At 31.2% G+C, this 24,598-nt stretch overlaps 2 protein-coding genes across 6 annotated transcripts in view; one reads left to right on the forward strand and one right to left on the reverse strand.

Moving 5' to 3' along the window:
* Positions 1–24,598, forward strand: part of LOC107173881 (inactive ubiquitin carboxyl-terminal hydrolase MINDY-4B) — an 80,981-nt gene that overhangs the window by 21,164 nt on the left and 35,219 nt on the right. Inside the window, exon 1 of one of the 4 annotated variants that reach the window (XM_015524608.2) lies at positions 18,267–18,874. The exons of the other annotated variants lie outside the window; for them this stretch is intronic. Within the exon in view, the coding sequence (XP_015380094.2) occupies positions 18,778–18,874 (97 nt within the window). The 5' untranslated portion in view covers positions 18,267–18,777. Of the gene's footprint in view, positions 1–18,266; positions 18,875–24,598 lie in introns of those variants that run through there. 4 annotated transcript variants of the gene reach the window in all.
* LOC149058947 (uncharacterized) lies at positions 4,764–12,656 on the reverse strand. Of its 2 annotated transcripts, none has more exons than XR_016190179.1 (2): positions 5,376–12,656; positions 4,764–5,313 (listed from the first exon to the last, which is right to left on the reverse strand). XR_016190179.1 is itself a non-coding variant. In XM_089219019.1 (2 exons), exon 2 carries the CDS (start codon positions 11,317–11,319, stop codon positions 6,139–6,141), a length of 5,181 nt encoding a protein of 1,726 aa, XP_089075145.1. In that variant the 5' UTR covers positions 11,320–12,100; positions 12,163–12,656; the 3' UTR covers positions 4,764–6,138. The 2 variants fall into 2 exon arrangements, 1 of the variants encoding a protein (XP_089075145.1); XM_089219019.1 differs by having other exon boundaries at positions 4,764–12,100; positions 12,163–12,656.

The raw sequence follows: 24,598 nt of genomic DNA on the forward strand, positions 1-24,598 counted from the left end.
AATACGAATATTGTTCTATTTATATTTTATATTATTCCTATACTTATTGTATTGGTTCTAAATTAAAATATAATATAACTACTTTTATTTTGTCCACCCCTATGCGGTTATACATGCTTGTAATCACTAATCAGTAATCTGTATTGTTGTTATATTATATTAATTGTAATGTTATTATTTATTGCCTATTGAGTATTGGTAATAAAAACGACAAATGTTATTGAAAAATAGGAAGATGTAAATTTCTAGCAATCTCTTGGATTAAAAGTGTGTGTTAAACGTGTATTTATACCTTTTAAAAATAACAGAATTATCAATACTCCAATAACTTTTTTAGCAATTATCCATTTAAATTTAAATTTAATATTTTGTTCAAATATCATAAGCATAACATGAGATGAGATTTAATATGACATATCATGAGATTTATTATACTGTAATCTGTAATATAATGCAATATTATTGTAAATTACAATTAAATATTAATGTAATGTAATCGAATAATATGATAATAATAATATGATCTCTATAATATGTTGTATGCAAAAGCAGGTAGGTACCTACTAACTACGTTGTTGAGAACACGAAATTAGTTCTGTTGATCATAACTTGGCATATTGTATGTACATTCTACACAAAGTGTACAAATCGGATACCTATATTTTAATTTTTAGGGCTTTAGGCTCAGCCCTTAATAGTTAATAGATAGATGATAAAAATTGGGTCAACGGTTTTTAGATGTAGGAAAATATAATAAAAATTTAAAACACCGTTCCAAAAACCAAAACCAAACATTTTCAAAAACCGTTCTTGAAACCGATAAATTTTTTTAAAAACCTTTTTTGAAACCGAAACCAAAACCAAAAAGTTTGAAAAACCGATCTTAAAACCTAAACCAATACCAGAAAATTTAGAAAACCGTTCTCAAAAACCGAAACCGAAACCGTTAAAATATGAAACATTGAAACGGTTTCGATCCCTGCTTACATGAGTATATTTATTAATAATATATAAATATTATTTACTTATCATTGAATATTAACAATTTTTGCCATACATTTAACTAGCAATTTTTTTTTGTCAGGTTTTTCTGCTAGATGTTGTATGACTGTATACTATATATAACAATGCTTTGGGGAGAGTTGGCTTTATTTTCGCCCCCTCCTTGAACATCGTGTATAAACCACCATTGGATGCATCATGAACGCGTGCCTCTGATATTTCTATTTTGTATTGTTATCGCTTAAACGGAATTATTTATTTTCAGATCTAGCTAAGTATAGGTAATATCGAATGAAATGTCAATGGCTTATGACGTTACTGAAAATTCAATAACCTCCGGTAACTTTATATATTGTTTACAATGTGCAGCTCGCTTTACAGCAAATAAATGAGATCTAGTTCTCCTAGTATGCTTATAGTGTGAAAGACGAGCACGCAAGATGTATTTGGAGAGGGTTAAAATTGTATTCAAAGTCTTCTCAAACGTGCGTAGAGATTCAAATGCAAAACTCCGGCCCACCGTGTTATGACGCACGTATTGTTGTATTTATATATATAGATTATGATTGTTGCATGTCAATTATTCGTCCGACGACGAGACGGCTTTTGTATTGACAAAAGGAGTTTTCAAACCACGTATATTCCATATAATATAAACCGTTTAAATGGCACGTGATTTTCAAAATTTAAACACTGGGCTGCGTTTTACTTCCATGTCACACTATCTCCGTTTTATATAATAACATATCCTCTAAATTTTTTCACTAAATTTTTAATATACTTGGGTTTATATAACATATACTATATCATACAATATAAGTGGATATTTATGTATTTATTGCAACATAACGATTAGAACGATTCCACTAACACACCTAATGGAATATTGTTTATTTTGTAATGAATAACAATACGAAGTACTAACAACTACGTACGTTATAGTAGAACTGAAAACTAGGTATAAATATTTAGTACTTTTATAGTAAATTTAGTGAATTTAAGTGTTTTTTGAACTTATATAGCGTATATATTCGTAGTTTACAATGTAAATTTTACATCGTCATAGATTAAACTTTAAAAACATATTAATTCGTTATTATGAATTTTGTACAATACATTTAACAATAGATATCTTAAGTATATCCCTCGTATTTATTTATTTTTTTTAACAATAAATTATTTAAGTATAATTACTACCTATAAGTATATTACTATGGCACATTTAAAAGTTTGACTGATATTTCATCGACAACCGAGACTTATAGAACTATTTTTTATTATTATTATTTTGTTGGCAAGATATGCATTTCACGTTATTTATGTTTTACTAGTGCCCTTTTACCTTATATATATATATATATATATATATATATATATATATATATATATATATATATGTATATATTTTACTTGCAAAATAAAATATTATATTTTAATTTAAAAAAATAAACTGTTATACAATTATAGATTATGTATCAAATATATAGATAGGTATATTTGTTTCTAATAATACTCTTAAGTTTTGAGTTAACTGGTAAAAATTCAAAAAAATATCATAATAAAACATTATTTTTTTTTAATCTTATAAACAATAACACAACTATGGCCATTTGTAACAATTTAAATTGGGTTAAAGTATTTACGGTTTCAACAAATATTTCTTTTTTTAGATAGTACAACATTAAAATACGTACTTTAGTAAAGTATGGTTACATTGTATATATAAAATTAGTTTACATATTATTCTTAGATTAGATTATAAAGACCTAATAATAAAACAATTTATTGTTAAATATAATACTGATATAATTTATATCTAATATATGGGCCATTTGTACGTTTTTTCAATCAATCATTATTTTAAAAGTGTTTTTAAATTTTAATTCCACAATAAATATAATAAAAATGTATTCACTTACACAGTTACACACACACCAATAAAGGTATATATTGCTTATTGTAGTGCTTAAAAATGATAATCAGTCCTCTGGCAAAACAAAACCATTACCATAATACACATTATATGTAGGTATATTACATAATTATAAAGATAACAGTTTTATTATGAAACAACAATATTTTATAATTATTATGCACAGAGTAGTGGTTTGGGTATTGCAGTTTGGCCCTTCGTTTACCAAATTAATAAGTTAGTACAATATATACTTGGTTTTGGTCAACGGTATTTCGCTATTTAATACCTTTCGTGATATATTACGTAAAATATTAAGCATAACTTAATTGTCTTAATTCTAAATTATTTATAACTATAAGCTATTATGTATTATACACATAATTGTTATTGACATCGAGGCTTTAAAAAAAATTTAACCTTTCTGTAATTTTTCGATTATTTTGTTTACGATACATACAAAAGTATTTGCATTCTACATTATGTTCTAGTTGTCCATCAAAGAGAACAAAAGCTATTTGTTCTACATGTGCACATTTATACATGTATAAAGTACCTATACTTATGACGTATAACATGTATCGTTATTAGTTTGTAGAAAAATATTTTTTACCAGTCTAAAATTTAACTAGGGTAATAAGACGTATTTATATGTTCTTCTTTTGTAATTGTATAAATAATACGGTATATATATATGTATGACTTTATTCATAAGATTTTGCAACTAATGCCATTACATTTTTGGAACATTGTTTATGTAAATTAAAATATTATTATAAGCATTAGGTATTGTATTTTATGATTGAAGTTTAAACATAAAACGTGATATCTTGAAATATTGGTGTTGTTTAAAATTTAAATCCATGCTAAGTTTAATTTATTTCTTAACAAAATGTAAAATGTCTAAAAAGTATAGTTAAGTAGTCAGATCTTTACAATTTATTGTATTTACGCATTATTTTGATTAGAAGTTTAACATTTCAGTATATAAATGTACATAATATATCGTTTAGCCAGATAATTTTTTCATATATTTTTAATATAATTATTATTTTTTTCGTGTTTATTTAATCATGAATCGTATTTTTTTTTAGTACTTTTTACAATTATCAGTGACAAATTACTCAACTATAAAAGTTTTGTTATAAATTTGTAGACATTCATAGACTTAATAGACCTATACAATTTTTGAGTCTATTTCATAATAATTGCGATATCTTGAAATATTAGAGATGTTTAATATTTAAAGCTTAAGTTGAATTTATTTTAATATATGCATAAATAGCAAAAATTAATTTTACTGAAGTGTTATACCTATTCACATTTTCCAACACCCATCCACCATATTGAATTATATAATTATAATACACATTTTTAAACAGCGTGCAACAAGTATGGTAGAATAACGATGATCAATTCTATTTCTGCGTTTGAAATTTATATTTGCGTACATTTTAACTTGAAATAGGTAGTATACTAGTATAATACATACAATATAAATGCTGCAAATTTTTATGCAATGTGCATAACACAGTGCTATTATTTATATAATAATATACTGCATAAATATTATATTGGTAGGTGAAGAATTGCGTGAAGTTACTAACATATTGTCTACACCGAGATGACTCGTGTTAAATGGAGCTTACATTAAAGACAATTTATTATTTTTATTACTTATAATTATTATTCATACGATACATTTATAAATAATAAATATCAAATATATGCAATTGACATAGTTGTGGGCGCGGCAAGTGCCTAGATAAAAATAATAGGCTGGCTTGTTCGCCTTAAATGAAAATAAATAAATGAGCCTTATAATAATAAAATGTAATAAAAACAATGATTTATAGAAAAATGATAATAAATATAATAATAATAATTTATGCAATAAGAAATATTTGTGCAATAACAATAATAATAAGTATAATAACAATAATTCGAGTAATAACAATAATAATACTGGCCTTATAGCTGCACAATGACTACAACAAAATAATGCAATAAAAATATTACAAGAAAAATAAGTGGCCCATACGGCACACAATAAATAATTAATAGGAACACTATTTTTATAAGTATAATAATAATAAATAGCCTTTGCGGCTAGGCCCGTCGGCCTTAAACAATGAAAAAACAAACAAATATGGTCGACCAATACTTACATGTGATTGTGATTGATGGCGGATTTAATCCCAACGCGACCGTACCAGAACTGTAATGACCTGCCTAAGACGGCACACAGCAGTATTATAAAGTAACGATCACAGTCCAGTACGTGCGACCACCAAGCCACAATCACCAACGAAGACAAAATACAAATTGCTGTGCTCTGCAGACCAAGAACGATCACACAATTGACAAAACAACGTTATTCACAGGCGACCGCTGGCAAGCTAAAAAACAAAGAAAGGTTTAGACGTTGGACAATATTAAATTGCCTCGAACGATACTTTACCAGACGGCCGATTCACAAAAACGAAGAGGTGACAAAAACGTGTTTTTCAAAAGAACAAATGGCTGCAGACACAGGAACATAAACGAATTGATGTGTACACTACGAGAAGTAAGCGCAAAAAAGAAAACGACGGTGCCGACGACATTCACCACGAAGGCTATGCCGCCGGACACAACAAGATGAAGATAAGTGTCTCAGTGCCACCACACAAAACTGGACAAACACGCGAAATTAAGAAAACTTGTGACACTGAGAGCATGACTTTAACTTTTTACTAAAAACATAACCGAAAAATCAAAAATGTTAACACACAACGAACATTTCCGTGCCATGATAACAGCGCGATTACGTAACCGGTCTGTCGCACACGGAGGCTTTGTTGCCGCCGCCGACAATGACCGCGGCTACGTAACGCACCGATACGCAACGCAATGCATCGCGCGAAAATACTAAAACGAAAACAACAACGAATGCAACACCATGACATATAAACGCGAACATTCTCCCCGCCTTGAAAGGACGCAGGAGTTTCAATTCAACACAAATTAAATATGATATAGTATAACATAAACATTCGATTAGCTAACAATATAAATAGATTATAAACATTTAAAAAAGAAAACAAAAAAAAATTAAAAAAAAAAAAAAAAAAAAAAAAAAAAAAATAAAAAAAAAAAAAAAAAAAAAAAAAAAAAATATAATAACAAATAAATAATGGTAATCCAAAAAAGAATATGATAACAAATAAATGAATTCAATGAAATTAAGAAGGAATGGGGTCTTCGGAATCTGCAATGTCGACAGTACTGGGTAAGAGTGCAAGTTTGACGACAGGTCTCTTCATTTCAGCACCAGCACTCTGTTTGATGGTCACAACTCGAATGATTCCGTCTGCCCCGGGGTGCACGGCACTGATTCTGACTAACTTCCACTGTAGAATGGGGACATTGTCTTCCTTAAGTATTGCCAGATCACCGACTTGAATAGCTCTGCTTGGAGAAGTCCACCTACCGCGTTTTTGCATCTGTGGTAGATATTCCATGCTCCAACGGGTCCAGAATCTTTGTAGCTGTGCTTGCATTAATTGAAATCTACGCAATCTGTTCATAGGAACGGCCGATAAATCCGGCTCTTGTGGCAACATGAGATTCCCTCCAATAATGAAATGACTTGGAGTAAGGGCCTTATATTCACTGGGGTCATCAGACAACGATGTCATAGGACGTGAATTTAAAACAGCTTCGATCTTACACAACAAAGTATTCAGCTCTTCCGCAGTAAGTAGTGCACCCTTTGTGATCTTTAGCATAAGCCGTTTGGCGGACTTTACAGCTGCCTCCCAGAGGCCGCCAAAATGGGGTGCAGAAGGAGGAATAAAATGCCACTGTATTCCCTGGTTAGCCATCAGATCCGTGACTCGCTGGTTTTTGCTACTTTGTGAGAAGTACTGTTTCAACACCTTGTGAGCTCCTACAAAATTTGTAGCATTGTCACTATACAAATGCGAGCACATTCCCCTCCTGGACATGAACCTTGATAGAGCAGCAATAAATGCATCGGCTGTCAGGTCAGTAACTAGCTCCAGGTGCACCGCTCTGGTAACAAAGCATACAAAGACGGCGATGTAACATTTAATAGCAGTGACTCGTCTAATACCACTCCTAATTAAAACTGGTCCGCAGAAGTCTACTCCAGTGCGATTAAAAGCTCTGTCAATTGTCACACGCTCCTTTGGTAACGGAGCCATTGGTGGGGCTGAAAATCTAGGATTCGCTCGAAAACATTGTACACATTGCTGGACAACCTTTCTGGCTACAATTCTGCCTCGAATAGCCCAATATTTTATAGATATATGAGCCAGTAAAGCTTGAGGGCCTACATGCATGAGGCGACAATGTTCGTAACGAAATATTAATTTAGTTATTGTGGCTCGGGAAGGAAGAACGATTGGATGCTTGCTGCTGCAATGCATATGCGCATTTGTAAGTCGACCACCAACCCTGATTAAGCCTTCGTCGTCAATGAACGGACTTAGCGAAGTCAATGCACTTTTGCGATGCACATTCTTTTTAGCCTTCAAGCACACCAATTCATCATGAAATGCAGAACTTTGAGCCTTGATTAACCAAAAACGTTCAGCTAGCAGTAACTCATTTAGTGTGATAGAATCAAAAACACGTCTCTCAGGGTGTTTTGATAGGGAATCCTTGCAATTGGAGACAAATCGGCGTACCAAAGCAGTGATTCTTATGAGCATAATCCAACTTGAATATTTATTCAAAATCCAGAAATTTTCTTCTGCTATGGCCGACAATACCATATTGATAGGCCGAATTTCTGGTAATTCTGATGGTAAGGTAGGATTTTTGGGCCAACTTTGTTTATCTTTACTCAACCATTTTGGACCGTGCCACCAAATGTAACAAGTGCTTACTGAGTCTGCATCTACACCTCTGGAGATTAGGTCTGCAGGATTTTCAGAAGTCGGGGTATGATGCCATTGTGATGCATGCGTTAGATCATTTATTCGAGCAATGCGATTGGCAACGTAGACTTGAAAGAGAGATAAACTATTGATCCATGCAAGGACGATAGTTGAGTCCGTCCATAAATAAGTATTATTTGACGTCACGGTAATATTTGATTTTTTGAGTTCGTCCTTAACCTCAGTAATTAATTCAGCCAATAGTAAAGCACCACATAATTCAAGGCGTGGAATGGTAGTGGCCTTGATTGGTGCAACTCGAGATCTGGATGTATATAAATTTACAACAAAAACATTGTCGCTGGTCTCTGAACGGATATAGACACAAGCACCAAATGCATTCTGTGAGGCATCACAGAAGCCATGAAGTGTATATCTGGTAGAACAATGTGCTAGTGCTAATCTTGGTATGATCAATTTATCAAGGTTACCCAAACTCGAATAAAACTTGATCCACTTTGAATATAATTCTCCAGGCAATGGTTCATCCCAATCCATTTTAAAACTCCACACTTGTTGCATAAAAATTTTGCCTTTGATTAGCACACAAGAAATGAAGCCGATAGGATCATACACACTATTTATATTTGATAAAAGACTGCGCTTGGTAATGAACTGAGGTGGCGTCCATTTCTTCATTAAAAACCGAAAACTGTCAATAGATGGCTGCCACAACAGTCCCAAGGCACTCACTACATCGTCCTCACTTAATTTGACCATAAAGTTTGGATCATCCTGCGCATGAGGCAGGCGATTGAGGAGATCTTTAGAACTTGAGCACCATTTTCGTAGAGGAAAACCAGCAGAGCCCAAAATGGATTGAAGCTGTTCATATATTGAAAAACAATCCTGATCAGAGTCACCTCCACTAATGAGGTCATCTACATAAAAATCATTACAAATAGTTTGACCAATTGCAGTATCACGATGTTCATAACCAAGTTGGAATAGGCAACGTGTTGCCAAAAAGGAAGCAGACTTTGTACCGTAGGTCACAGTTTTTAAGTTGAAATGTTTCAAAGATTCATCAGGATGCGAGCGATAAACTATTCGTTGTAGATAACAGTCTCCTTCATCCACTAACACTTGGCGATACATCTTTGCCACATCAGCAGTTAGTGCAATACGGTTTAAGCGGAAACGCAATAAAATATTATAGATATCAGGTTGGATCTTTGGTCCTCTCAGCATAATATCATTTAATGAAAGTCCAGAAGTTGATTCCGCAGACCCATCAAAAACTACACGAAGTTTTGTTGTTGAACTGTCTGATTTGAAGACCGCGTGATGTGGTAAATAATACATAGGCTTGTCACTGGCGGATGTTGTTAATTCCATGTGACCTAACGCTATGTACTCTTGAATGAATTCATCATACTGCTTAGCTAATGAGTTGTCTCTGGCAAGTCTTCTTTCTAAATTGAAAAACCTTTTTTCGGCCATAGTGAGGGAATTGCCAAGTACATCAGGATTTTGAGATAGTGGTAACCGCACGATAAAGCGACCATTTGTACTGCGACAAAAATTCTCTTTGAAATGCTCCTCGGCCCTGAGTTCCTCCATAGTACGTTGATTACTTTTTGATATAAAAAAAGACAAAGCAGAATCGTGATTTACCATCAAGGCAGATGACTTGTTACAGTTTGATGTCTCCAGAACCTTGCCAGTAACTATCCAACCAAATTTCGTATGGTGGAGAGCAGCATGTTTATTCAGTGCGACCTTCGTTCCAGAAAAAATTTCAAAAAATAGGTCAGCACCTAGTAATAAGTCAATTGGTCCTGGTAGATGAAATTGTGGATCAGCTAAGAGATTTTGCAAGTTATTAGGAATTTTCAAATTTTCACGGATAACTAAATGGGATGGAAGTGAGTTGACAATGATTGGCAATGAATGCAACGTAATTTTTGTAGTATAATCACCGAAACGTGACCACACAGTAGTATCTTCAAGTTGTTTGGATGAAGATGACATAGACGAAACACCAATAATATTGAGAGACTTCATTATTTCAGATAGTTTCAATTTTTTAGCAAAGGAATCCGTTATAAAATTTAATTGAGAGCCCGAATCCATAACGGCTCGACATGAATGCATAGTTCCGAATTTGTCACAAATGTTCACAATAGCAGTGGCTAGAAGTACATTTAAATTTGAAGAGTGTGTGTTGGCTACCCCAGTGCACATGGCAGTGGCAATGGGATGTGATGTTAGTTCATCATTGGTTTGAGAAATGCTTGGTCTTTCACTAGAAGGTTCTTCATGCAATTTTGAATTATGCCTTTTGTTGCATTTAGAACAATGCGAAAATTTACAATCTGCGCTTTGATGACCATAATTTAAACAATTGAAGCAGAGCTTGGCATTTCGGACCACAGTTCTCTTCTCAGATAATGGCAATTTATCAAACGTATCACAATGATATATTCTATGTGCAGATGAACACAATGGACATTTGATAGTCTTTTGATCTGATGAGCGAGTAAACAACGATTTGTTATTGCCATGGTTATGATACGGAGGTTTAGCTTTGGAAATTTTATCTGATATATTGACTGAATTAGAGCATACTTCATATGCTGATACACGCTTAGACAAGAATAGTTCGATCTGCTCATAAGTCGGAAGCTCTTTGTTGTCTTGACGTAACTGCCACTCGCCAGCGGTGATTGAATCAAGTTGGCTACAAATTAAAGTCACCAGCCAGGCGTCCCAGTACTGCACCGGCTGACCAAGAGCTTTAAGAGCACGAACATGTGAAGCAATGTGGTGGTGCAATTTTCGTAAATCAGCTGCAGAAGGTGAAGTTATTTTGGGTGATTGCAGTAAGGCACGTATGTGTGTCTGAATGGTTAGACTTCTATTTTCAAATTGACGTACCAACTCATTGTAAGCAACCTGATAATTTTCAGCAGTGATCGTGAATGTTTTTATAATATCAGCTGCAGGTCCACACACACTGGTTTTTAAGTAATGGAGTCTTTGCACATCATTTAAAGTTACATTATTGTGAAAGAGTGCATTAAACGTATCAAAGAATGAAGGCCAGTCTTCAAGATTTCCATTAAAGGTCGGAGGCTGGATTGTTGGAAGTCTTAAAGAATCTCCAGTGGATGAATGAGATGAGTGTGAAGTGTTAACGATTTCAGCAGGTGTATTTTTGGCAATAAGATCTTCCATGGTAGCCTTCAATGTTAAGCATTCATCTTCAAACTTCAATCGCTCCCTTTCTTCATCATGTCCTTGATCTAAATCAGCAATAGACTGTTGAGCTTCATTAAATAAATCAATACATTCATTTAATTTAGTTAATCTTATTTGCAATTGTCTACTGGAATGAATTGCTGGATTGAAGTTTTTGACATATTCATTTATAACTTGGATAGTGGATTTAGTCGAGACTCGATGCTTGATCAATTTGCGCATTTCCTTGGAAGGCCCAGCCTCAGGAGTCGACATGGTGCAGTTGAGTTTGTGATTGATCTGTTGAACTTGAATGTGATGTGTTCGACAATTAAGGAGAATACAAAATCAAAATAACAAAAAATATGAATATAAGTACAAATCACGTCGAGGTCACCAAATGTGGGCGCGGCAAGTGCCTAGATAAAAATAATAGGCTGGCTTGTTCGCCTTAAATGAAAATAAATAAATGAGCCTTATAATAATAAAATGTAATAAAAACAATGATTTATAGAAAAATGATAATAAATATAATAATAATAATTTATGCAATAAGAAATATTTGTGCAATAACAATAATAATAAGTATAATAACAATAATTCGAGTAATAACAATAATAATACTGGCCTTATAGCTGCACAATGACTACAACAAAATAATGCAATAAAAATATTACAAGAAAAATAAGTGGCCCATACGGCACACAATAAATAATTAATAGGAACACTATTTTTATAAGTATAATAATAATAAATAGCCTTTGCGGCTAGGCCCGTCGGCCTTAAACAATGAAAAAACAAACAAATATGGTCGACCAATACTTACATGTGATTGTGATTGATGGCGGATTTAATCCCAACGCGACCGTACCAGAACTGTAATGACCTGCCTAAGACGGCACACAGCAGTATTATAAAGTAACGATCACAGTCCAGTACGTGCGACCACCAAGCCACAATCACCAACGAAGACAAAATACAAATTGCTGTGCTCTGCAGACCAAGAACGATCACACAATTGACAAAACAACGTTATTCACAGGCGACCGCTGGCAAGCTAAAAAACAAAGAAAGGTTTAGACGTTGGACAATATTAAATTGCCTCGAACGATACTTTACCAGACGGCCGATTCACAAAAACGAAGAGGTGACAAAAACGTGTTTTTCAAAAGAACAAATGGCTGCAGACACAGGAACATAAACGAATTGATGTGTACACTACGAGAAGTAAGCGCAAAAAAGAAAACGACGGTGCCGACGACATTCACCACGAAGGCTATGCCGCCGGACACAACAAGATGAAGATAAGTGTCTCAGTGCCACCACACAAAACTGGACAAACACGCGAAATTAAGAAAACTTGTGACACTGAGAGCATGACTTTAACTTTTTACTAAAAACATAACCGAAAAATCAAAAATGTTAACACACAACGAACATTTCCGTGCCATGATAACAGCGCGATTACGTAACCGGTCTGTCGCACACGGAGGCTTTGTTGCCGCCGCCGACAATGACCGCGGCTACGTAACGCACCGATACGCAACGCAATGCATCGCGCGAAAATACTAAAACGAAAACAACAACGAATGCAACACCATGACATATAAACGCGAACAATAGTATTAAATGTATATCTTTATACCAGGAATGCCTTTTTTTTGTAGTATAATGCAACGTTGTCAAAAACAAAACCTGTTTAAATCGAATAGAGCTAAACATGTGCATGTCCTGTCCACTTTTTTAAATATTCATAAAAAACTAGATTTAAAACATATTATTTTTTGTTGAAAGTTTTACTTAAGAGCTAAGAGTACGATCAACACGATTCACTAAGAAGTATATATATTTTCAAACTGTAAATAAATTACTTTTGAATATTTAAAGCAAAGTTAAAGCAAAGAAAATCCGAGTCCAAGAAAACATAGGCACTTTAAACGCCCACAGCTTTCTGTGAAACCTTAAAGCAAGTATAACCATGCTGATTATCAAAGATAAACTCATCAATAATTACACACATATAAATAAAATCTTTTAATAATTTATTCATTTTAATTTAAAACGACATTATGTCATGACATTTTCTGCCTTCAAATATTTTAACGTAACAAGTTTCTGTCAGATTTAGTTGATTGGCCCCTGGTAATAATTATTTCAATTTTTCATTTATATTATGTTCTTAAAAACAGTTGTAAAATAGGTAGGTAATCAATATTCACTAGGTATTAATTATTTGCAAATGTACCAAGTTAACCTTTGTTTATAGATCTTTTTAAATGTCTAAAACAAACATTTATTTAAATACGCCAATTTCATATTGCAATTACAATTCAACTCGATTTAAGTAGATTAATTATCATAATTAAATAGAAGCAAATCGTCCAACTGAAATTGTTGTTCTGCTTTTAGTTATTATGTAGACAAAGTGTTATTATTATCCGAGCCATTAACTTAAATGTAAAAATATAATTTATTTAAATTATTTTTCCATTTATTATACTCACTACAGGTATTTAATGTTTAATTTTGTGTAATTTTATCGTAGGAAACAATATTCGTATATTTTAATAAAAACGTTGTTAAAAAAATCTATATCAGACAAACACATATGCAACAATTTCTACAGACAGAAAATATATTTATTAATTTTTTTATTAATTGTTTAAGGCATCAACTGCATGGTTATTAGCCGGCGTTACATATTTAATTTACATTAATTTCTTACATACTTGCTTAATTTCTACTACTTATTACCTATATTTACAGATTTACATTTTAATCTAAGTTATAATATTCAAATCAGTTGACGCAGTTCTGTGGAGTTGACGACATTGAGGAGTTTTTTGGTCGTCTCGTAGTGGGTGATAGCATCTCGTATAGTGTCTCTGCAGGTAGTTTTAGTTCAATGCGCCTTTCGCTGAATTTATGACATTCTGTCAGTATATGCTTGACTGTAATGATTGTCCCGCATGTCATGATGAGGGTCTTCTTTGGCCATGAGATATTCGTGAGTCATGCGTGTGTGGTCTATTCGTAGGCGGACAAGAATTACCTCGTCTCTTCTGGATATCTCAAATGATTTGGGCTATGGTAGTATCGAATGTTTTATTTCTCTTAGTTTATTGTTATCAAATTTCGCCCAGAGGTTTTGCCAAAAATATATTATTGTACATCTCCAAATAGATAAATGTCTATAAAAATTTAAATGAAACACAATAAAAACACATTTGAATATTTATTTCGTAGAATTGTAGTGACCAAACCATAAAGGGGATGAACAATAAAACATTTTATTTAAAGTACAATATTATATTAAATAACCTGTATTAAACTAACAATAATTATTAGTGACTTGTGGTTGTTGACAATGTGTGAAAAAAAATATTCCACATTAACCAAACGTATACGACCGTGGAGTTAGTTTGATGTTTGATTAGAAAATAATACTTTAACATTCAAAACTATATTTACTGTGCAAATTACACGGTTGAAACAACGATCATCAATTATAATATAATGCAGTTCTACCACTTTTTATTATCTATGGCATACGTTATTAATGTACTATATACAAATAGTGGCGTAATTACGGTTAGGATTTTGGTTCCAAATCCCCACATCCGTTACTTTTTTTTATTTAAAATGAGCAAACCATATTTAACTATAAATATTATTATTCATAGGTATCAGGTAAAATATAGGTGGTATATTTTATAAAAATAAAAACCCTAAGTATACATAATAACTAAGATAATATTACTTCATAAATAAACACATTAATCACTACTGCACAAATACATTCAAATATTTATAGTATAGCAATGCAGTTCAGTTTCCAAGCAAACTTTGGAATTTTTTTCGAAAATCTAGGTGTTTTACTGAGATAAAAACAATTATGGAATCAGAATTTGTCGGTCAGACTTAGTTACAAAGTTATAAGCTTTTATCAGAAATATCAGCTGGTTACATCGTATTCTTATTGCTAGTTAGGTGTAACCTGCAGGCTATACTGGTACCTTTACGTAGTTCAAATTTGTCACCTACATATATGGTAAGTATATATATAAAATAAAATAAAATATTATATTATAACTAGCTGAACCCGTGCAATTTTCCTGTGGTTAAGCTAGCAGTATATTTTTATACATATAGAATATAGATAGATAATGGTTAAAATATACTAATTAATAATCTTACAACGATATTCAATTTAGTTCATAGTTCATCATTATGTAATTTTATTCGTTTATCGAGAAAAGTCCGACAATCAAAATTTTCAATGAATGATATTTGGGTCAATCACTATTTAACTTTGTCTATTTTCTGCCCATAGGTCTAATATATCTGTATACCAAATTTCGTCGCAATTGGTCTAGGAATTGCAATGAGAACGCATAAACGACAAACTGACAGCAATATATATAAATGAATATATATATATATATATAAATACTATCTGACCCGGAAAATGGTGTTTCGCGACATAAATTATTTCTAATGAATATATTGGTAGGTAGTCAAATAAAAAATAACTAAATTATTAAAATTGTGTGATGATGTGATGTGTTGCACTGTTATAAAATGACTTACAGAGGAATGGAGCACTTGGAACAATAACAAAACACCAAATATTTATTTTTTTAAATTCATTGTACTTTTATTATCTTCACTAATAAATTTCATATTACACCTCAATCACACATTACGAAAATTAAAAAACCACTATCAGAGTCTTAGTGCAATAGAGAGTGTACGATATTTTTAGTGAGTTCATCTTTAGCGAACACACACGAAAATTCGTTTTATTGGATTGGATTTGTTCGTCTGTTTTTTGCCCTCTTATATTTCTTATGTTTGTAGCTACATTTATTTGTTCAACGAAAAAAATTGTCACTCTAGCGTCTTGCTGGCATTTTTAATGGCACAAACAAATAGAATATATTCAAATTAAAAAAAATAATAATAAATAAATATTATTTATAAATCCTATAATCCATATCAATCATTAACAAACAAAATTTTTTATCGTAAATCTAGCTGACCCTATGCACTTTGCTCATAAAATATGACAACCCTTTAAAAAATGGTGACTGTCTAAATCCTTTTGGATTTACTCGCAGCAGTAAGTGCAATTCATTCACTTTGGTAGGAAATCCGTAGATTAGCGGTTATTAATACAACTCGGTTTACTTTATAATTCAAAATTGTACTTTCTCCTATAATCAATAGCAAACATTTTTAACCAGCGGAAATCAATAATTATTATAATAATAACTTTAAACCCCATGGCAACTTTTTTTAAACAAAAATTTCTATCGTAAATCTCAAAATTTCAGTTTGCGCACCTCCTAAGGAAGATCAATTCCCTTTTTAAATTAGCCAAAACGTACTCTCAGACCTACCAAATATACACAGAAAATGTTATGAAAATCGGTCAAGCCGTTACGGAGGAGTTCAAAACACTGTGACACGACATTTTTATGTATTAGATAATAATGGAAAATACATAATTTAATTACAAAATTAATTATATGATTATATTTTATTAATTTATTATTTTATTTTTAATGAATTATGTGTGATTAATTTCGCAATTATAGATTTTTATAGTTAACTTGAATTTATTTTAATATCAATTTTAAATTATAAATGTTTTTTTTCAAACTTTCATCGTAAAGTTTCTTACCCTATACTGTTGAAGAAGGCTATCCATTCATTTAGTTATAGAACTTTGAGAATAATAATTATTATTTCATTATTAACTCGTAGTAAATATCATATAATAACAATGAACTCTGATGTTATATTAATATAAATTTATTTTAAAGCACATACAAAGTATGTATAAAGTTTACGATAGTGAGGAGTTTAAAAAAAAGTAAATGACAAAAAGCAAATAACGAGACGTAAGATAAAATTACCATGAAAAAAGAAACCATTTTTTTCAAGGTTCTAGCTCTTTATAGAATCAATTGTAATATAATTATATATTTCACAAAAATCGTGAAATAAATTTATGTACATTGATAATTTTTTTATTTGAAACTACTTATATAGGTAGGTGCATTATTCATTATTTATTTTATTTTAATTCAATTATTTTTCATGGTTTGAAAATCGTAAATGATGGATAAAATTACTTAGGCAAACAATAATCACGCGTCAGACAACTTTGCAACTTCATATTTTATGCGTACAATTATATTTTTGAATATATTATACAATATACTCGTACATGAAAATTTAACAAGTGAAAATTGAATAACTGACTAAGGTAATTGTTTGTTTTCATTATTTAATATTTATTATTCTATTACTATAGTTTTGTTTTGTTCGGATCTCGTCGACCGGTACTACTCAACACTGATTATGTTGAGTGAATTTTTTTTTGTATTCCTTTCTTTTCCGAGACCTTCAAATACTATAGTCTATAATATGAGATAGGCATATAGCCTCGTTTTCGTGGGCCGACAAACGATGATCGATCAACTAATGCAATTTTCCGATACTTTTTTCTTTTCTTTTAACGACGTCTACTATACACACATCTAATATAATAATGTTTTCTATATATTGGCAGACGTACTGCCACACGTGTGTGCGTGTGCGCACACGCACTACCCCTTTCACAGTCTTCGTCAATAATTATTCATTTTGTCAAACGAACGTGCACACAAACACACTATTGTAGCGATATGATGCACATCGCAATCGAAGGCCAATAACTCCGATATGACGTTTGAACTTGAGTTTGGCCAGTCATTGTTCGGGGAGGTGTTGGTGTTACCATAATTTATATATATATATATATATACAATTTATACAATATATGCAGGTACGGACTATCACCCTTCGTGTATAGTCTTCGCTACGATACCGCCACCGTGGATATATTATATTATTAAGCATTTTATATATATATATATATACAATATACATACTAACACCGATAAGGTCGCTAAAGGTTGATGGCGTCGTCGTAATAATAATGATGGAAGGAGGTGGCGCTTGTTCGTTTTCACGTCCGATTTAAAATTTCCCACCTCGTACCCAATACGTATTTATTATTAAATAAAAAAAAAAATCGAAAAAAAAACATAGCAATCACACGTCTCTTTGCCGTTCGGGGTGATTACGAAAGCCGACGACTACCACTCTGTTTCATACCGACGACGGCAATTATCGCGTGTGCGTGTCGGTGGCGTGCTCATAAAACAATATTCTATCTCGGTGTACATACATAATATTATATACATATTATTATTATTGTCCTATTAAATATATTTCATTATCGAGACGGCGGCGGCGGTTGCACTTGCACACGACCAACGATCGAGGAGCCATAAATATTATTATTATCATACCGATAAGTAGGTAGTGCAACAATACACGCGGAACCGCCGCCGGTGGACGGGCCGCAAGCGTGTTATCATACACCGACACTATATTATTATTATTTTTAAGACGTACGACGAAAATCCTATTATAATCGTATGCGTTCGAAGACGATCGTAATGTGTCGCGTAGTTATTGTTACTTCGTTATCATACCTGTGTATTATATTATTATTATTATTATTATTATTATGCGCGTTATAATAATATAATAATATATAATAATATAATCGTATACGAGACAAACCGACAACTACTTCGCTGTTGTCGTTGTTGTCTTTGTCGTCGTTTGTGTTGGTGTTATTATTGTTATCATTATGTCAGGTTCGCCGGCGATAAGATGATGCCGGAGTATCGGACTTCCGACGACGTTTCGTGTCGATTACAAAACGTTTTGCCGCTAAATGCCATCATGTACACGGCACACAGGCGGACAGGTAACTTTTTCGTTTGTAATATTACCTATATACATTTTTTTATCATAAATTATAACGCTAATATTTTGCTTTTCGGTATCTGTTTGAACATGACTGTAGTCCACTTGGGTGAATCGAACCTTAAAATATGTATTGTTTGAGTAAATTTTTATCATGTACTATTTAGACGAACATTTACGGAAGATCAAAATAATACCGTTTGAATGACATTTTCCAATATCCCCTTCTCCATTTGAACGGACTTACGAATACCAGTTCTGGGATATTTTTATTTGATTCCGCTACAGTTAAAGTTTTCAATTCCAATATTATCGATTTTATATCCGTAATATAAATTTTATATTAAAATAAATTTTTTTGTTTTTTTAAAACACTTCTGACACTAACGCGAAGCGCTCTACTTGACACGTATGCCGTGCACTGCTGAAAGATCACTAACGATGAAACGCAAATCGTTAATTAAATGTAAAATTCAATAATTAACGTACAAACCGCGATATCAGGTTATCGCATAACCAAATAGACCAATTCGTTAAAAATTATTTCTTATATTTCCATAGTCATAATTGTATTTCCTTCACTGCAGTTGTATAATTTCCATAAAATGAATAATAGAGATTTTGATGTAATTTCGATAGGTGGCGTAAATTTCTAAACTTTATATTTATTTTCATGTAAAAAAAAAATTACCAAGCATCTTGAATATAGGAATTAATACGTATATAAATGTCTTATATATTATATTATAATATAGATTAGTGGATATTGCCGATTTATATAAAGATGATAGTTTTGTGTATACTATGTACATGGATAAAGTAGAGAAAGAACAAGAACGACTGGAAGAAAATAAAAAATAACGCAATAAAAACGTTCTGTTGTGGAAAAATATTCAGTCGAGTCAAACTTCGTAAACGTATACGACCGTGGAGTTAGTTTGATGTTTGATTAGAAAATAATACTTTAACATTCTAAACTATATTTACTGTGCAAATTACACGGTTGAAACAACGATCATCAATTATAATATAATGCAGTTCTACCACTTTTTATTATCTATGGCATACGTTATTAATGTACTATATACAAATAGTGGCGTAATTACGGTTAGGATTTTGGTTCCAAATCCCCACATCCGTTACTTTTTTTAATTTAAAATGAGCAAACCATATTTAACTATAAATATTATTATTCATAGGTATCAGGTAAAATATAGGTGGTATATTTTATAAAAATAAAAACCCTAAGTATACATAATAACTAAGATAATATTACTTCATAATAAACACATTAATCACTACTGCACAAATATATTCAAATATCTATAGTATAGCAATGCAGTTCAGTTTCCTAGCGAACTTTGGAATTTTTTTTCGAAAATCTAGGTGTTTTACTGAGATAAAAACAATTATGGAATCAGAATTTGTCGGTCAGACTTAGTTACAAAGTTATAAGCTTTTATCAGAAATATCAGCTGGTGGCATCGTATTCTTATTGCTAGTTAGGTGTAACCTGCAGGCTATACTGGTACCTTTACGTAGTTCACTCATTAGGTATGTATTCATCATTATTATAGGGCTCGGCAGTTGTAGGAATTACATATTGTTCTGTATGATCTCAATTTATAGCGACCTAGCTAGAAATTTGAAATATACAATTGCGAGTTAAAAAATTGAAAATTGAAAATGAATATTTTGCATATTTTGCCTATTTTAGCTAAAAAGTGCATATTTCATTAATTGTATACACATTACACATATTATGCATATTTCATATTTTTCTAAAAATAATTGATTTTTTTCTTTCTTAACCTGTTTATTTCAACTAATATTGAATATAAAACTCAAAATTACCAACGAAGGTATTTATTGTCATCGCCATAGTCAAATACGGAGTTAATAACAGTGATGTATGATAAGATACGCATTTAGTCTATCACGCAAGTATGCCAAAATACTTATTTGTAGTACTATCTTATCGTCGATAAGTTATCGTAATATAATGATGGTTTCTTCGTTTATCGTTACTGTTGATTGTACAAGATTGATGTTTGACAGTGACAGTTTCGTTTTAGACGTCGTATTGTTAGTAGGTGAAGTGCGTATATTTTTGGAATTCAGAATAATATTTTTGCATATTTAACATTTTTAATGCATATTTTGCAATTTTTTCGTGCATATTTTACCTTTTTTAGCTCCTACAACTTCCGAGCCCTAATTATTATTATACTGCGGTATGCAATAAAGATAATGTTAATAGACATGTCTGCCACAAAGAAATTAATATAATAATAACGTAAGAATAAAATAATGACTATTTCAAATAATAAATCATTGTATAGGATATAATTCAAATATCTTGTAATTGTATTAATTCGATGAAAAATAATTCAAAATTTGCGTGATATAATTTAAATAATTGCGTGTAAATTACTTTCATAATCACGTCGGTGCCATTCAAAATTACTATTGACTCATAGGTAAAAACAATAAAGCTGCCAATTCCAATTGTAACCAAATGATTAAACTGACTAATTTGTTTTAACTGCAAATGAGGTCCATTAGTACAATACCATCCAATATTATGATGAATGGTAATTCCATTGGAAGTGTAAAACTGTATAGTATACAATAAAAATTGAGAAAAAAAAGAATCTCAGTGGTAACTTAAAATAATACTTTTTTATTGTAATGTTCAATATATGGTATAATATTCTGTATAATTAAATAAACTGTAAAGTCGGCACAAATGATTGTTATATGTTATGCTTGAGATTATTTTGCGATAAATTTGCTTAATATCCATAGTTGTTAATTGAATTTTAGATTTACGAAGTAAATTAAATTAATTTTTATTTTTAGTTCAATCATTTTGCATTAGGTACAACAAAATCCATTGAAGTGAAAAAATGGGGTACAGACTAGATGGCATTTTATGATAAAAAGCACAGGCTTCTCAATAACTACTTTTTAAAATAGATGGGTAAACTAAAAAAATACAACATGAAAACATTAAAACTATTTTAAACTAACAGTGCATACAATACAGTGACGCAACCAAAAGTTTTTCATAGGGGGTCCAACAAAATAAACCATCTTAATTTCAAATTTACATAAACAATATGTATATGTTTTTGTTAATAATACTATTATTCGTGCCAAGGGGATGGGAAGAAGGTCCACTCCCCCCCCCCCCCCGGTTGCGAAAATGATACGATATTTGATTTTAATGTTTAAGTCTTGAAAATCATAACTTATCCTTACTGAAAAAAAATTTACCTAGTCGTCCTGTTCAAAAACAATGTAGTTTTTATGAGCGATTGAAATTCAAATGTTTTCGACATTATATATTATATTCAAACTTCTAATAATACTTCTAATAATTACAAACAGTACTACTTGGACGCTTGTTTGTAATTATTGTGGTTGACCATGAATAGAGAAATCATCGATTGATGATGATACTCTGTGTACGTATAAGAAGAATTTAATATTTTATTTAAAACTCATTTCAAAAATACATCGTAAACTCATCAAAACTAATGTTTTATATTTTTACAATAAATTAAATTTTTCAAGTACTTTATAAAACGTAATAACTTCCTGTGTATTTTATTAACTAATGTTTGCGTTACTTATATATTGTAATAACGCAAAAATAAAAGAAAAGAAATTAAAATAATAAAAATAAAACTCTAGAATGAGTAATAATTTGACTAAAATAATTAAGTTAATATAACTATTATATAACTAAGGCTCCTGCCAATAGTTATATATTACTAGATATAAATATTAAGATTGCGCTATTACCTTCCTCCTAATCGTCGGAGGGTTCTCGAGGTCGTGATTCGAGAACGATCAAGTACACCGTAGTAATAAAATGTTAATTATTAAATTATAAAAATTTAATAAATACAATATAATATATGAAATTATATAAATATATGAATATAGATGCGCATGCACCTTACCTTATTCGCAGCTGTCTTTGATATGCAGTTGACGTAATAAAATAAATAAAGGTTTTTTATTAAACACTCAGATTAAAGAAAAACAACACTGTTAAATTTCGATTTTAAAAAAGAAACGGTCCAGCTGTCGCTCGCAATATCTGGTGTTGAAAAGTTTTTAGGTGCTCCTGCACTCTTGAGGTTGTTTTAGTTTTGGGTGGTGCTCATGCACTCGAGAGTGGTGCTCATGCACTGTAGAGTGGTGCTCATGCACTGTAGAGTGGTGCTCATGCACTGGTGAGTGGTGCTCATGCACTGATGGAAGGAGACGACGTGGTCCAGCCAGCCAGGGTTGTAGGTGGCTCCCCCAAAGGCCTCTGCGTTTCCAAAGACTTAGCATTGTCTTTGGCAACAGAGATCCTCATTGGACCATCCCCTGCTCTGGTGGCACACGAAATAGCTCACACGTGTTGTGCCAGATAGTCACAACTACGTATAAGTTCCCATGTGATTAAATAATACAAATCGTCCCTTTCATCAGTGGACAATGGTGTTTTTTTTGTTGGATTTTAATTGTTATCTGCGTGCGACAACTTGACTGTTATTTATTTTATTGAGTATTTAAACAACATACAATCATGATGTGTGAGCATATCATTACAATATTTTAAGTTTACATCAAGTAAAATTTTATAAAAACTGTTTATTGCTTTTATATAATTAATATTCTATATTAGGTATGGATATATAGGACGTGAGAATGTAAGATGAATACAGAACAATACATTTTGTTACTATTTTACCGTTAATAATTATAATGCACTGATTGGTGATCATACATATTTTTTACTTGTTGTAAAAACATATCGTGCACATTAAAACAAAAATTTATCTAAAAAAAAATTGACTTGTACCAAAAATATTTTAATTTTAATAGTTGGGTTACGTCATAACATTAAATCCTTTGTTTTTAACAAAGTCTAAAGTTAGTAATAATATCAAAAGTTTGTGTACAGAATGGTAGGTTTGGTGCATTAGTTTTTTAAATTTATATGATGGTAGTTTGTGATTCAGACGAAATTGTATAATGTTTATCTACCACCAATAACATGGACAAAATAAAATAATAACCAATCGATACTACAATTCTTACAATTTCGTTTAGTAAATATAAATAGTTCTATTACGTATTATGTTTCAAATCAAACCAATCTTAAAAAAAGTTCATGATGGTAAAATATAAAATAAATTTAATATATATTTTAATGTCACAAATTGTTAATTCGTTTTAATTAATAAAATTATATGTAAGTTGTGGGCTTGAAATGGGGATACGATTTTACCTGGGAGAGTTTTTATTTTTTATTTATTTGTAACTCTTAAATAATATAAAATGTATATTTAAATTTTAAATTATATGACAATGTTATAATAATTCATAATTGTATTATATACTATTACTTGCATTGTATACGTATATGTGTTAATATTGTTAATAATAATTAATAATAATAAAGATTTGGTGAAAATTTGAAGTATCTATGGTTATTTGTTGACAAAATAAAAAAAAAAACATTCAATTTTACCAATGAATATCTATTTGTGAAAATTTGAATTTGAATTTGAATTTTCAATCTAAAAACAATTACTTTCATACCATGATATTATTATAGCATGTGAAGAAAATTTGAATTTCTTATTTCTATAATTTTATAAACGATCGATATAAGACGTAGTTTCATACATTATATCATTAAAATGTTATGCACCATTAC

This window comes from Diuraphis noxia, unplaced genomic scaffold (assembly GCF_037042655.1).
Source record: "Diuraphis noxia isolate RWA-SAM2 unplaced genomic scaffold, SU_Dnox_SAM2 contig0002, whole genome shotgun sequence".
Lineage (NCBI taxonomy): Eukaryota > Metazoa > Arthropoda > Insecta > Hemiptera > Aphididae > Diuraphis > Diuraphis noxia.